At 59.8% G+C, this 13617-nt stretch overlaps 4 protein-coding genes across 4 annotated transcripts; all 4 read left to right on the forward strand.

Annotated features, from left to right (window-relative positions):
* Nucleotides 1–1019: 1019 nt before the first annotated feature.
* Nucleotides 1020–4271, forward strand: LMJF_16_1580 (putative kinesin; the record flags this gene model as incomplete). The annotated part of the gene is made up of 1 exon (XM_001682189.1): nucleotides 1020–4271. One exon carries the CDS (start codon nucleotides 1020–1022, stop codon nucleotides 4269–4271), a length of 3252 nt encoding a protein of 1083 aa, XP_001682241.1.
* A 1992-nt stretch (nucleotides 4272–6263) lies between these two features.
* LMJF_16_1590 (putative U1 small nuclear ribonucleoprotein) lies at nucleotides 6264–7115 on the forward strand (the record flags this gene model as incomplete). The annotated part of the gene is made up of 1 exon (XM_001682190.1): nucleotides 6264–7115. One exon carries the CDS (start codon nucleotides 6264–6266, stop codon nucleotides 7113–7115), a length of 852 nt encoding a protein of 283 aa, XP_001682242.1.
* A 1083-nt stretch (nucleotides 7116–8198) lies between these two features.
* EIF4G3 (putative eukaryotic translation initiation factor 4 gamma) lies at nucleotides 8199–10106 on the forward strand (the record flags this gene model as incomplete). Its single annotated transcript, XM_001682191.1, has 1 exon — nucleotides 8199–10106. One exon carries the CDS (start codon nucleotides 8199–8201, stop codon nucleotides 10104–10106), a length of 1908 nt encoding a protein of 635 aa, XP_001682243.1.
* A 2099-nt stretch (nucleotides 10107–12205) lies between these two features.
* On the forward strand, nucleotides 12206–13012 carry LMJF_16_1610 (prohibitin; the record flags this gene model as incomplete). The annotated part of the gene is made up of 1 exon (XM_001682192.1): nucleotides 12206–13012. One exon carries the CDS (start codon nucleotides 12206–12208, stop codon nucleotides 13010–13012), a length of 807 nt encoding a protein of 268 aa, XP_001682244.1.
* Nucleotides 13013–13617: the final 605 nt, after the last annotated feature.

A 13617-nucleotide genomic window follows, 5' to 3' on the forward strand; every position in this document is an offset into this window, starting at 1 on the left:
ACGCGTAGGTGTGCGTGTCGTGAGTCTGTGTGTCTTTGCGCGTGCCAAGGCCGTGCTTCAGCGCCGTGAGCCATGCGGCACGGTTGGTCACCCTCTTCTCGCTCCTCTCTCTGCTCTCTGCTCGTACTGAAGCGCAGCTGGAAGTGCTGTGTTGCGTGGACGGCAGGACAAGGTACTGTCGTGCGACGCAGCCCCCTTTCACAGGCACCTCTCCCCTCCCCCTTGACCCTTGCTGTCGGACTGTCTGCGTTGTTGTGTTGCCCCCCCCCCCCCTCCCTCATACCCCGGCGATTCTCTCTGTTCCTCTTCCACTGTAAGCGTGTCGCTCTGTCCCTCCGGCCCGCCTCTCTCCCACGCCGGAGGCGCGGGTGGTAGAGAAACGACGCCCAACTCGGGGTGTTTCGTTGGAGATGCACGCGACCCTTGGCGTCAGGCGTACTCTTCTCGCTCTGCATTCTCCAGGTGTGCCGTTGGTCGATGGCGACGAAATTGTCGTGGAAGAACACGACGCAGGCGATAGGAGCAGCCGCGAAGGAGTGGGGGATGAGACTCGTTGTGACGATGCGCTCATTGCGTCTCCCTCCTCTTCTACCGTTTCTTCTCTCGCCGCCTCTCTGCTCCGTCGCTGCGCAAGGAGCTAAGAAGAGGGATACGCATCGAGCGACCTTCACGTGGGCTGTCTTGCATCACCTGCCACTCGCGCACACCATGACTTGATCGTTCAAGAACGCCTCTCTGCCTTCACCTCTCTCTCTCTCTCTCTCTCTCGTCACCTCGGGCTTTCACTACCGCGCTCTTTGCCGCCGCTGACGCCCACAGGAAGGCGAAGCAGTGCCCTCTCCAACACCGTGCGAAAGCGCCCACAGCGTGCCGCTGGTGCCGAAGCCCATGCCTGGGTGCTGCAGGCCATCCTCTTTTCTCCTCGCTACGACTCTTGTCGTCACGGTGGCTGCTGCACACGCTCTTCTTTCTCACAGGCGCACAACAGCGTGTTCTGTTTGCATTGGAGTGCAACGACCATGGCAGATAGCGGCGATTGTGAGACGGCGCGCGTGACGGTCTCAGTGCGCGTGCGACCGAAGCTTGCACATCCGCTGACCCCCCTCCAGCAGAGTGAGCGCTACGAGAAGGTTGTTTGCATTCCTTCTTCTGACAATTCGCTGCGATTCGCCGACTGTCGTGCAACGAAAGGCACTCGCAACCTCTACTTCACCTACGACCACGTATTCGACATGGACGCGACGCAGGAGGACGTGTACGAGGCCGCCGTGCTCGACTGCGTGGACAGTGTACTGGCCGGCACAAACGCTTCTATTCTCACATACGGGCAGACCGGCAGCGGAAAGACGTTCACGGTGCTGGGAAAGACGGCCGCCGTGCACGACAGTGGGAAGGGCGTGCACTCCGTTGGCGCCGACACGGGCTTGCTCTTACGCTCCATTCAGGGCATGTTGATCTTCGCTGAGCGCATGCGCGCCAAGTGTGAGCGCCACGTTGTGCTCGGCATGACCGCCCTTGAAATCTACATGGATGAGATCCGTGACTTGTTGCACGAGGGAGTGGCTGGCCGGCCGCTGCAGCCCATCATGACGCGTGACGTCCTGCATCTGCCGCACCTCACGCATGTGCCGCTGCGCACGCTACAGGACGCGTTTCGCTTGTACGAGAGAGCAGCGGCGCGCCGGGCGCAGAGGGCGACATCTGCGAACGACACTTCCTCTCGCTCGCATGCTTTCTTCACGATCGAGGTGTTTCAGACCCCCATTGCACCCGAACACCCATCTCCGCCCACCCTGGCTGAGTGCTGCGCGCTGCGGGAGGCACGATGCGCCGCATCGATAGCAGCGGAGCAGAAGAAGAGAGGGCCGCAGCCACTGCGCAGTGAGTGTTTTGAGGGTGCCGCGAACGCGCTGCTGGGCACACGCGCCGCACCTGTCATGTACAGCACACTGACGGTGGCGGACCTTGCAGGCAGTGAGAAGGCGAAGCACGCTGAGGTGCGCGGAACAGGTTTCGACGAACTGCGACACATCAACGCTTCCCTCACCGCACTCGGCAACGTTGTCCACCACCTCTACCACGGTACGCCACACATTCCATACCGTGACAGCAAGCTCACAATGATGCTGCGCGACACGTTTGCGGCTCCCCGTGCGCAGGTGGCACTCTTCGTGAATGTGAGCCCGACAGCTGTGACGTGTGAGGAGACGCTCTCGTCGCTCTACTTTGCTGACAAGATAAAGAGCATGAGGGTGCTTGACACCGGCGCCGAGTCGCCACAACATGCCGCACTCCAGTCAGAGTACTTGGAGTCCATTCACGTCCACGACGCTCTCCTCGCTGAGGCACGCATCCTTCAGGTTCAACAAGAGCACGCGACGGGGCTTCTGCAGCTCGCGGTGGCGTCAACGCTGCGACACCCTCTGTTCCAGCCACCTTTTCACACGCCTCTGGCCAACGGCACTGACAAGACAGCCCGAATGCAAGTTTTGTGCGCGCACCTAAGGGAGCGGCTGGCGCATGAAGAGAGCCCCGATGCTCGCATGCGCAATTTTCTCGAGACGCGACGGAGAGAGCTCTTGAGGGACATGCTGAGGCAGTATAGTCGACGTCGCGCTGAGGTGCAAACCCAAATCACCACCGCTGATGAGGCGGGTGTCGATCTACGCGCCCAACTGTCTCGTGATGAGTCTGCCATGCGCCAGCTTCTCAGCAAGGTGAAGGAGGCTGCTGCGGCCATCACGGCAACACGGCAGGAGCTTTCAAAGGTCAAAGGCATGCGATTAGGGGAGCTGCAGCGCTTGCGCGACTTCGAGGAGGCGTCAAACGAGGGTGAAGGGGGCATCGTAGACGCGCGCGCAGCCGATACCCACGATGAGGCGAGTCTGGCCGCCTTTGAGCAAGAGCGAGCTATATACAAGGAGGCGCTGGAGCTGGCGCAGCTTCGTCTCACGCTCGTGGGACTCATGGCTTCTGGATCTACTCCTTCACCCTCTACCCACACAGAGGGTGAGCCGGCTGCCGGTCATTGTCGACGGAACACCACTTCCTGCAGTTGCAGAGACGCCACATCCACCACGGCGTCTTCCACCCCTTTCAAGCCTCCTTCTATTGAGGGGTGGCTGCGAGGCGCTGTACTGGCGATGGCAGGCAACGCTGTTGTGCAGTCTTCAAGGAAGCACCCGAGGCAGGAGCCGCCGCAGCAGGAGAGGCTCCAGCCGATTTCTCTACCACAGCCGTTCGGCACCTTCGGCAACTTTACCAACGTCAGTGGAGATCCACAGCCTCTTCCCAAGTACTGGAGCGTGTGTCACAGGTGCGAGGAGACTGGGAAGATAGAGGCGGACGCCAACGCCGGCGCTGTCGCCCCCGATGCGATTGGGAAGGGCACCAACCGAAGGCCCCGCCACCTCTCCTCCTTCGACGACCCTGCGCTTCTGACACGGGTGACAGCTTACATGGACATGGGCGCCTCTCTCACGAAGCTCGACCGCTATGGCCGCCCACACGCGCGTTGGTTTTACCTCTCACAGAGAAACAACCGTCTGCTGTTGTGTTGGGATGAGTCGCATCATGGGCCGGGGCTAACGGGCGGCGGCCGTGTGTACTTGGATGCCGTGGTGAAGATCACGTTGGGACGCTCCTCGCCTGCCTTTCGTAAGTACGCCCTCCATGAGCGCAAGGGCGAAGTTGGTGACTTCTGTACTTCCTTCACTCTCGCCTATCACACCCGCGCACATAAGCGGCAGTTGAAATTTGTGGATGTCATGTGCCGTGATCGGGCAGAGATGGAGACGTGGGTTGTCGGTCTCGCTCAATTGGCGGGCGTTTTCCCGTGCTTCGAAGGCATGCGCCAGCCCATCGGGCCGGAGGATGGAGACGAGGAAGAGGCAGCGGTCACGGGCAGCGCCGCCGCCGCCAACGCCGATGCCGCAGCAGCCGAAGAGGCGCAGAAGGAGCTCTCTGTCGTCGAGATGATGCTGTGCCGTAGCTGGCACATTCCTGCTCAGACGATGCTGCACACTCGGCGAGAGATCGAGACACGTCGACGGCGCCACCAGCCTGGCCGCCTGCGCCTGAGCCCTGGTGAGCTGCGCGACCGGACGGGGCTCGACATCTTCAGAGCCAGTGCGTTGTGGCTGCACTTCAGCCGGGAAGGCAGCGTGGTAAATCCGTTCAAGGAGCTGCACTGCTACGTATCTGATCGGGTTGCGTCGTCGGAGCCGGCTTCTGGATCGCTTCCTCGAGCGATGTCCGGCCGCATTGCCTGACAGCTGTCAGCGCCGCCCGAGAAGGTTCTGTGCGCGCACTGCGTCGGCAGTGTGGGGGGGGGGAGTGAGGATGGGACGAGGAGCGGCATCCATGTTGCCCTTCTCAGCCCATTGTTGGCATCTCAGAGCTAAACCTCTGCTTTTACCTCAGCAAGCCTTCCCTCCGCCTGATGTATCGGCTTCCCGCTTAGATGGTAACGGACAGCGGTGGGGGGTTGGTGTTGGAGGAGTGTTCGAGTGTACCGTGGTGGGGCGCGATGCCCACATATGCGTATACATACATGTGTCTCTGTCTGTGTGTGTGTGTACACGTGGTGGCGCTGTGCGCGTGTCGCCCTCATTTCTCTTTCCCTTTCGTGTTCACCTTTGATAGATGCATAGAAGATTCCGCTTGGCATCACAGCGGTGCCGCCTCGTTGGTGTGTGTGTGTGTTTGTGTGTGTGTGTCCCGTTTATCACGCCCCCTTATAAACTGTTGCGGCATATCCCCCCCCCCCCACCGAGACGGCTTCGTATATATGTGTGCTGTGTATCGAGTAGAAGGAGCTCTCCCTGCTGATGGCAGTGCTCCGTGCCTCGATACATGCCTCATACACAGAGAGAGTGTGTGTGAGTGCGCGTGGGTGTGCGTATCGATGAACCTGTTGGCTATTTTGACTTTTGTTTGTGTGCTACCACGGAGGAGGGGGAGGGGGTCTCTCTGTCGTGCACAGCGCGCGCCATCGCACCCCGCTGTCTCGCAGTGGCCCTCTTCTGCTCTTCTGCGTTGGACGCGTTTATGTGCCGCAGGGCTGCTGCCACGCCGTAGGGGACCGAGTGCGGCGCCATCGACACAGGAAACCCCCGGGGTCAGAACCAAAAGTGCAACAGCAGTGGCGGTGAAGACAAGAGGATGGCTTTGTGTTGTGAAGCTGTTTGCTGTGTGTTCTTTTCCCGCCCCAGCAGCTGAAACTGTCTGTCGCCTTCCTCTTCCCCGTCCTCTCTTCTGCGTTCGATCTGCAATGCTGAGGCTGCCGCGCAGAGCAGTAGCAGCGATGCTGCTCACCCTTCCCGAGACCGGCACGCACGCGCGTTCATGGACCCTTGTTGCAGAAGGTCTGTCGCCATCGTCTCACTATCCTTATCTTCTTGTGTTTCCACTGTTTAGACCCTGGCGTTGAGGTCGCTTCTCACGTGTGGGTCTCCCTTCATGTACGTTGTGCTTCAGGGGAGGGGAGGGCCGCCTCTCCCCCCTTCTCCACTTCCTCACACTCTCTTGTCCTTTCACGGTGCCAAGCGCCGCGTGCGACATGAGGGCGCCGCATCTTTTCTGCCCTTGCGCCCTCTCTCGCCCCGTGTTTCCACCACGTCACGACAAGGGAGGCACACGAAGCAATCTTGAAAAGGCAGATGCGCGTGCTCAAGCCTTTCCACGCTTGCGAGCTCAACGACGCAGGACTGACGCGTTCTCATTCTTTTGCGGGGCATCGGTGCCGCCGCTGCCGCACCTCAACACATCCCACAAACTCCTTGGGAACTGACCCGCGTCTCCTTGCTTGACTCGGAGGTAAGATCGAGGGTGGTACCGGGTCCACTGAACCCCCGCCCCCTCCTCCTACGTTTCAGAGCAGAGAGCCTTTGCTCGCTCGAGAACTTTTCTTTCAACTCGACTCGCAGCGCCCGCCCACTCTTCTTCCTCTTCACTTCTTTTCTTTGCGCTGCACGCATGCGCGGCTGTGTCGAGCGCCAAGTGTTCACGCGCCGCGGCAGGCCACGCACAGGGCCACACCGTCGCATCCACGGGAGGCTCACTTGCGTGTGCACGTCCCTGCGTGCACACTGAGGGCGAGTGCGGAACCCTATCGGCCTGCCCCTGCCCCCCCCCCCCCCTGGCGCACCTGCAGCGGTGCACGAAACAAAACGAGCACGAGACACCGCGCACAGCTGCAGCCACCCATCCACTACACACACACACACACACACTTCTCTTCCAATATATATATATATATATATATGATGGAGGGCGATGAAGAAGAGTCGCGACTGCAGCGCAAAAGGGTGGCAGCGCATCAGCGGCAGGAGATGCATGCCGCGTGGAAGCGCACTTTCTTCCAGGCGAGGCCGCCGCCGCCTTCGATTGGTCGACTGCACCGACGCCAACCGGGAATCACCAAAGGTCACTCGTGCCACAATGCCTTCAATACCGCACTGGCGCTGGCGAAGCAGGCGGATGAAGACGAGCCCACTCGTGATGCCAAGGTGGATGCCCCGCTGCCATCCTCGTCTACACTCACGAGAAGTGCAACAGCCACTGCGGCTGGCACATTGTCGAAGCAGGAGGCGTGGGCGGCCCAGCTGCAGGGCGAGAATGAGCGGCGCAACCCTTTCACCGACCTCAACGCCCGCTCAGACCCCTTGCGCACTGTCGTCATGGCGAACCTGCATCCCGAGACGGTCGAGGAGGACTTGCGCCACTTTGCCGATCAGTTCGGCCGCGTGCTGAGCGTGCGCATTGTGCGCCACCACAGGACCGGCAAGAGTCGTCGTTACGCCTTTGTGGAGTTCAACCTCGTTGGGGAGGCCCGCAAAGCCGTCCAGTTTCATCGCAAGAAGCGACTGAAGGGCTACTCGATCATCATCGACAGGGAGAAAGGCCGTACTGAGCCGGGCTTTCTGCCGAAGCGGCTCTTGACCGCCTCATCCTTTTGGACCCCCCCTGCGAATGAGGCGAGCTCTGCGACCTCAGCCGAGATAGAACAGGCGAGAACTGTGGATTCTGCGGCGCTGGGCACCGGGGGCGCCAAGGTGGTGCTGCCGATGCCAGAGAATGATGATGACTTCCTCAACGCCATTTTGAACAGTTGAGCAAGGCAGCCACACTTGCGGAGACTTTGGAGAGGTGGGAACCAAGCACGCAGCGCCGCGTGCGAGTGTGTGTGTGTGTGTGGGGGGGTGTTTCATGGGGCCTTCTCCGCTCGTCGAGCTGCGTCTTGAAGTGGTTGTTCTTGCGTTCGCGGTTTATCTATCTCCGTGTGCTCCCCCATCTAAGCACACCAAACCTTGTAAAGGTGAGGAGGAAAGTGACGCTTCGAACCACCCAGGGCTTCCCACTTTCATGGAGGCTGGCGCACGTGTGGACTACACAGCGTCTGGCAAGGGGCCCGAGGGAGGGAGAGTGTGAACATGTCGTCTCTAACCGCGCCTTCCGAAAATGTTGTGTGGCTGCATCTCTCGCATGGTTGCCGCTCTTCTTCCGCTTGTCGTCGTGCATCTGTGCCGGTACCTGCGAGGGCGGGTGGAGGGGAGAGAAAGGCACTGTCGCCGTCTGACCTTCCTCTCTCTTGTACCGCTGCTCATGCGGAAGCCTTCACCCTGCTCGAGCCAGCGGTTGTTCGAGTAAGAATCGCCCGCATGAGCGCACGGAGACTTACGTGGCCCACTCTCGCATGCACACGCGCGCCCCCTTTAACTTTCCTTCTTCACCTCTGCCATTCACCGCCTGGCTCTCTCTCCTGCGTTGCGCGCACGTGCGTTTTCTTCGATTTTGCGGCCGCTTCGGGTGCTGCTTTGACTGTCTTGGTGATCGGTCTTGCTGGTGGCTCCTACCCCTCTTCCACTCCCGTGACACAATTACACGTCTCTACTGCTGAGATACGCTAGGGCTATCTGCCTTCTTTACCGAGCAACTCACATCCCTACTCGCTCGCCACGCCTCCCTCCCCTTCCCCCGCCGGCGCACTCACCCACGCGTGCGTACACAACACCCCTCGGCCGTGGGCACACACAAAGCATTTTCACTGCCTCTTCTCTCACACATCTCCCCTGCCACCACCACCACGAAAGCTTGAGCACTACCCTCGGGGCTCTCACCATCTGCACCGAAGCACCAAGCTCGATCTCCCGTTTCTCTACACACACACACACACACACACACATACACGTACGACCATGCAGTTCACCGTGGAGCAGATTCGCAGTGTGCGAAACAACTACCTTGAGCCGCCGTACCCGGGCTTTTCTCTGGATGAAGTGGTGCGACGCCGTCGCTTGACGCAGACGAAGTTGGTGCGCGGTGAGAATGCTTGGGTTGCGAAGGGCACCGCTCAGACGACGGAGGAGTGGGTGCAGCGACTGCTGCACGGCACACTGAACAAGCTCACAGAGGAGAACAAAGACATCATGATCGACAAGCTGCTCACCAAGGAGCTCTTTGCCACGGAGGATATTATGAACATGGTCGTCAACATCATCTTCAAGAAGGCGCTGGACGAGCCAGAGAACAGCAAGCTGTACGCCGGCGTGTGCCACAGCCTTGCCTTATACGAGGCGAAAGTTTTGCGCGATGGGCACAAGGGCGAGCGACCCCAGTCGCAGCTGCGCGACGCCATCATCAGCACTGCGCAACACGAGTTCCGAACGCTCTCCAAGGAGCTGTCGAAGATGGAGGACAAGTCAGAGGAGGAGCTCGAGTACGAGCGCTCCAACGTGATGCGGCGCAAACGGTCGAACATGCGCTTCATCGGTGAGCTGTACCTTTGCACGGCCCTCACGCACTCGACCATGTTTACCGTCATGGATCTGACGATGCGCTGCAGTGACAAGACGGGCTTTCCCAGCAGCGAGAACATCGAACTGCTCGCCGCGCTCCTCAACACAATCGGCGATCGCCTAGATAAGAACCACAAGAAGACGCTAGACCCCTACTTCACCTCCCTCGAAAACTTCAATAAGAAGTCCGACTGCCCGTACCCGCCGCGCATTCGCTTCAAGATTATGGACCTGCTAGACCTGCGCAAGCGCGGTTGGGGCTTGAAGCCGAAGCCCGTCAAGGCGGCCCTACCGCCAAGCCACGGCAAGGATAAAAAGTACGCCACTGCCCCGCCCCCGAAGAAAGGCGGCCGTGACCAGGGCAGCGCCGCCGCTGCGTCGAAGAGCTGGCGCGACGCCGCCACGACGAAGACAGGTACTGCGGCAGCACCGGCACCTTCGGCTGATAAGGGGCTGAACGGGCGTGGCACATCGAGTGCAGCGCCGGCAGCCAACACAGCAGCCTTGTCCTCCTCAGCGGCGTCCACGGCCGCTGCCACTGCACCTGCTGGTGCCTCGTTCCGCGACGAGGCGTCACCGCAGGTGCCGCTCGTGAAGTTCGAGCTGCGTGTGGCGTCGATGTTCCAGGAGTGGGTGGCAGACCGCACGAACGACGTCATCCTCCACTGGGTCGATCAGTTCAACACATGCGACCGCTTCTTTGAGTCGGAGAGCGAGCTTTGTGTGGCGGTGGCGCAGGAGGTGATCCACTCGGCTTGCACGACCACCCGCAAGGACGCCCAGCGCGAGGCTTTCAGCTTCCTCGTCGTTGGGCTGTACATGATCGACACGGAGGTGTTCGACGGCTTTGCCAGCGCTCTTGCCTCTGCCATCGAGGACGGCCTTTTGGAAGATGTCCCAAAGTTTGGGGAGCGCTTCATGAGTATGCTGCGCCTCACCTCCACTGAGCAGGAGACGCGCGCCGATGTGTACTTCGATGCGGCGAACGTGCTGCGACTGACGTACAATCGGCTGGAGAGCCCCGACGACTCCGCCGTGGACACGCTGATGTCCTTCTGGGATCGCGTGCCGCTGCCGTCCACCGACGAGGAGAACATGATTCGCATGGACCTCGATGTTGTGTACAGCCTCTGCAACCCCGAGGGTGTGCAGGACGGGCTGGAGAAGCTGCTCAGTCGCATCATCCACTCGATGCTGCAGATGCAGCTGATGGACGCGGAGGTGCTGGACGAGTTCCTCTGCTTGGATGTGGAGGACGGGCTTTGTGCCAAGGTCATTGCCGACTACAAGGAGCGCTTCCCCAAGTAATGCGGCTCTCGGCTGCCCGTCTCCGCAGCACCGATGGTGCTCATCATTACCGTGTGTGCGCACAAGCTACTGGAAAGCAGTGGCGGAGATGTGTGTGGCCGCATGGCTAACGGTTAAGGTGGAGGAGGGCTGACTGTCGTCGTGGCGCGAAGCGTCGCTTCTTTCGGCTTTTTCTCCGCACCCTCGCAGTGGGTGGCGCGGTTGGCGGTGGCGGCGCAATCGCCGGGACGTGCGAGCGCACACGTGCGTGTGTCCTTCTTTCTGTTGCTGAGCTTTTGTCTGCGTTGCGTAATGGGATTGCCTTAATCGAATAAACGGCGCACCCCCTTCCTCCTCACTTGCCGAGCACACCACCGAATGTCAGGAAAGCATCGAGAAAAGGGAAGAAGCGACACACAGTGACGAGTGCACATGTATGAGGGAAAAGGATCGAAGGGGTGACAGGGCGTGTGATGCGCCCACCAGTGGCGATATTGGGCCTTTCAGGAGGCAACCACACCTAGATAGAGGGAGAGAGTGGAGGGGGATGGCGCGCTCACTTGAAGAGAAGACCTGGACTGGCGTCTGCGTGCGCGCGTGACGCTGATGCTGCACGTGACGGCTGCACTGCTTGAAGGCCGTCCTCCTCCCCTTTCCCTGCACCCTTCGCCTGTTGCTCGTCTTTGCTACGTGGACTGCCTTTTTCGCGTGCGCAGCAGCGGCGCTTCCCCCATGCGAAGCACAAAGTGCCGAGCAAGGCTGTGCGGAGCGAAGAAACGTGTTAGTGATAAGAAAGAACGTTAACGATCATGAGCACATGGACCGTGTCACTGTCGCTGTGTTGTGTTTGCGACGCCGCGTCTCTTCTGCTCTGTCTCGCACTCCGTGTCTGACATCCCTACCGTCTCTCCTCTCACTGCGTTGCCGTGGTGATGAGTGAGGCAGGGGATGAGGAGACGGAAAGCTCGCATGATCGGGCGCGGCGCAGGGCTGGCGGGCCGCAGTGGTGATGGTGTTGGCCATTCTGTTCTCCCCTTCTTCTTCGTCTTCTCCTTCGCACACTTTTTCTGCCGTGGTGGTGGTGGTGGTGGTGGTGACTGTGGAGCACTTCAAGCGCACGTTCGAGTGCGTGTGCGTCTCGCTATGTGCATCCTTGTGTGACCCTACCTTTCCTCTTGCGGTTCCGTCGCTCTTTGCGCCGCGACACGCAGGTGTGTGTGTGTGGAAGAGGGCGGAGGGATGGGGGGGGCGGAGCTCCTGAGCACTTGTTTTTGTCTCTCCGTGTTTGATTCGGTATGCTCCCTGTTTTCTGTATGATGCTGTGTTTGTGCATGCTGAGATACCTAGGCGTGAAAACCGTGTAGCCGGAGACAGAGCCACATACATGAAGGGCGCGGAGACAGGCGGGGGTCAGTGACTGAATTTCTAAAACTGATGTCTGCGAGCACGTTGTGAAGTAGAGCGGCTCTCTCGACGCTTGAGACTGCGCTCACTGTTCCTGTGCGGGTGCGTGCGCGTATGCACGCCTCGTGGCTGCCTCGTTTTCATTCGCGCATCGCTTATCATCGCGGCTGCACTCATCCCACTCGCGTTTCCCAGACCACACGCTCGCTCTCTCACTTCTGTATCTGGACTAACCCCTCCATACCCTTCCCTTGCACCTTTCACACTCCCACTGCGTATCTGCGCGCTGACACCAACATGAATGTCCTCCAACTCCATTGCCCCCTTCTGCTCGTCCATGCCGCACTTCCGCAGCTCTCTGTTCGTTTCCTTATCGCACAGAAAAAGTTGCGCGTAGTTTGTTGTGCCTTCGCTGTGGACTTCGCCCTCTGTGTTGCTCTGCGCCTTCTCTTTGTGTGTTCGTGTTGGCTTCTGTGCGCATCTTCAGGACGCGTGTAGCTGACTTCACCGGCGCGGTCCCCAGCTGCCATCCTCGCGCAGTCCTTGCATCTTTCGCGTATTCTTCTCCATCCACGAAGAGTTTTCTTCAATCACCAAGAGGCCCCCCCCCAAAAAACACAGGTTGAGTTTGCCAGCATCTCACAGCATCCACCGCTTCTGCTGTTGGCGCCTGCCTCCTGACTCTTCGATTTCTCGTCTCTCCTATCGTCTTGGCGATGTCGAAGTTGCTGCAGAAGGTTGCCATCGGTGCGATGGCTGCCGGCCTTAGCGTGTACAGCTGCTGCTTTGTGGTCTACCCTGGTGAGGCGTGCATTCTATACAACAAGATTAGCGGACTGAAGGACTCCGTGTACGGCGAAGGCCTTCAGGGGCGCATCATCGGCCTGGACGAAATCTTGCGCTTCAACGTGCGGGTGCGCCCGCGCACGCTGCACACAATGACCGGCACAAAGGATCTGCAGATGGTGAACGTGCGGCTGCGCGTGCTTTTCCGTCCCATGGCTGACCGCCTCCCGCAGATCTACCGCACCTTCGGTCTCGACTACGACGAGCGCATCCTGCCCTCTGTCAGCAACGAAATCCTGAAGGCGGTTGTGGCGGAGTACAAGGCGGAGGAACTCATCCAGAAGCGCGACGCCGTCTCCGCGCGCATTTACCAGCTCATGCAGGAGAAGGTGAATCAGTTCGGTCTCATCATCGAAGACCTCTCGCTGGTAGACATCCAGTTTGGCGCTGACTTTATGACGGCGGTGGAGCAGAAGCAGGTGGCCCAGCAGGAAGCAGAGCGCTACCGCTATGTTGTGATGGAGAATGAGCAGAAGCGGCGTGCTGCCGTGGTGCGCGCCGAGGGTGAGGCGGAGTCGGCGCGGCTCATTTCGGAGGCCATTCAGAAATCCGGCTCCGGCCTGCTGGAGCTGCGCCGCATTGAGGCAGCGGTGGAGGTGGCCAACCAGATCGTGCCCATGCAGAACGTCACGTTCGTACCGAAAGACGCGAACATGCTGATGAACATGTCGAGGTGAGGTGCTTGATCTCTGGCCCTCCATTCGTTGCATGCCGGATCGCTGCCGCTGGTGAAGTTATTCGTGTTGTTGTTGCCGTGTGCCTGCATGTGTGTCCCTCCTTTCCTCTGTGTGCGCATGCGGTGATGCTTCTTCGCGTTGACTCTCGTACTGTGCGGGCATCTTGTCGCGTTGGCCCGCTCCGTCTGTGAAACGATGGCTTTCGCGCCGCTGTCGTCCGCGGTGAGCGTAGGGGGAAGACTGAGGCAGAGAGTGTGTAAGAGAAAAGAGTTCCTCGGAAGCCGCTCTTGTGCATCTACGTGTATGGGTGTGCGAGCACGCGTACCTACACGATTGTGGTGGGCACGTCCTTCTTGAAGTATTTGAGGGGCCCAGCATCTCAAGGTGAGCCAACCGTGATGAGCCGCGCACAGGGGTCGTCGCGGTCCACAAAGTGCTTGCACTGTGATTACGGCCGGGCAACTCATGTTAAGTGTTTCGTTCTTCTGTGCGTTTCCTTCTTCGATTTTTGTGTTTTGTGTTCCGTTGTCGTGTGCCATCTTTCACATCGTAGGCGTAGTCTCAAGTGATCCATGCTCAGCGGTCGGAGAAGGTGGGAGTTCGCC

Source organism: Leishmania major, chromosome 16 (genome assembly GCF_000002725.2).
Source record: "Leishmania major strain Friedlin complete genome, chromosome 16".
Classification (NCBI taxonomy): domain Eukaryota; phylum Euglenozoa; class Kinetoplastea; order Trypanosomatida; family Trypanosomatidae; genus Leishmania; species Leishmania major.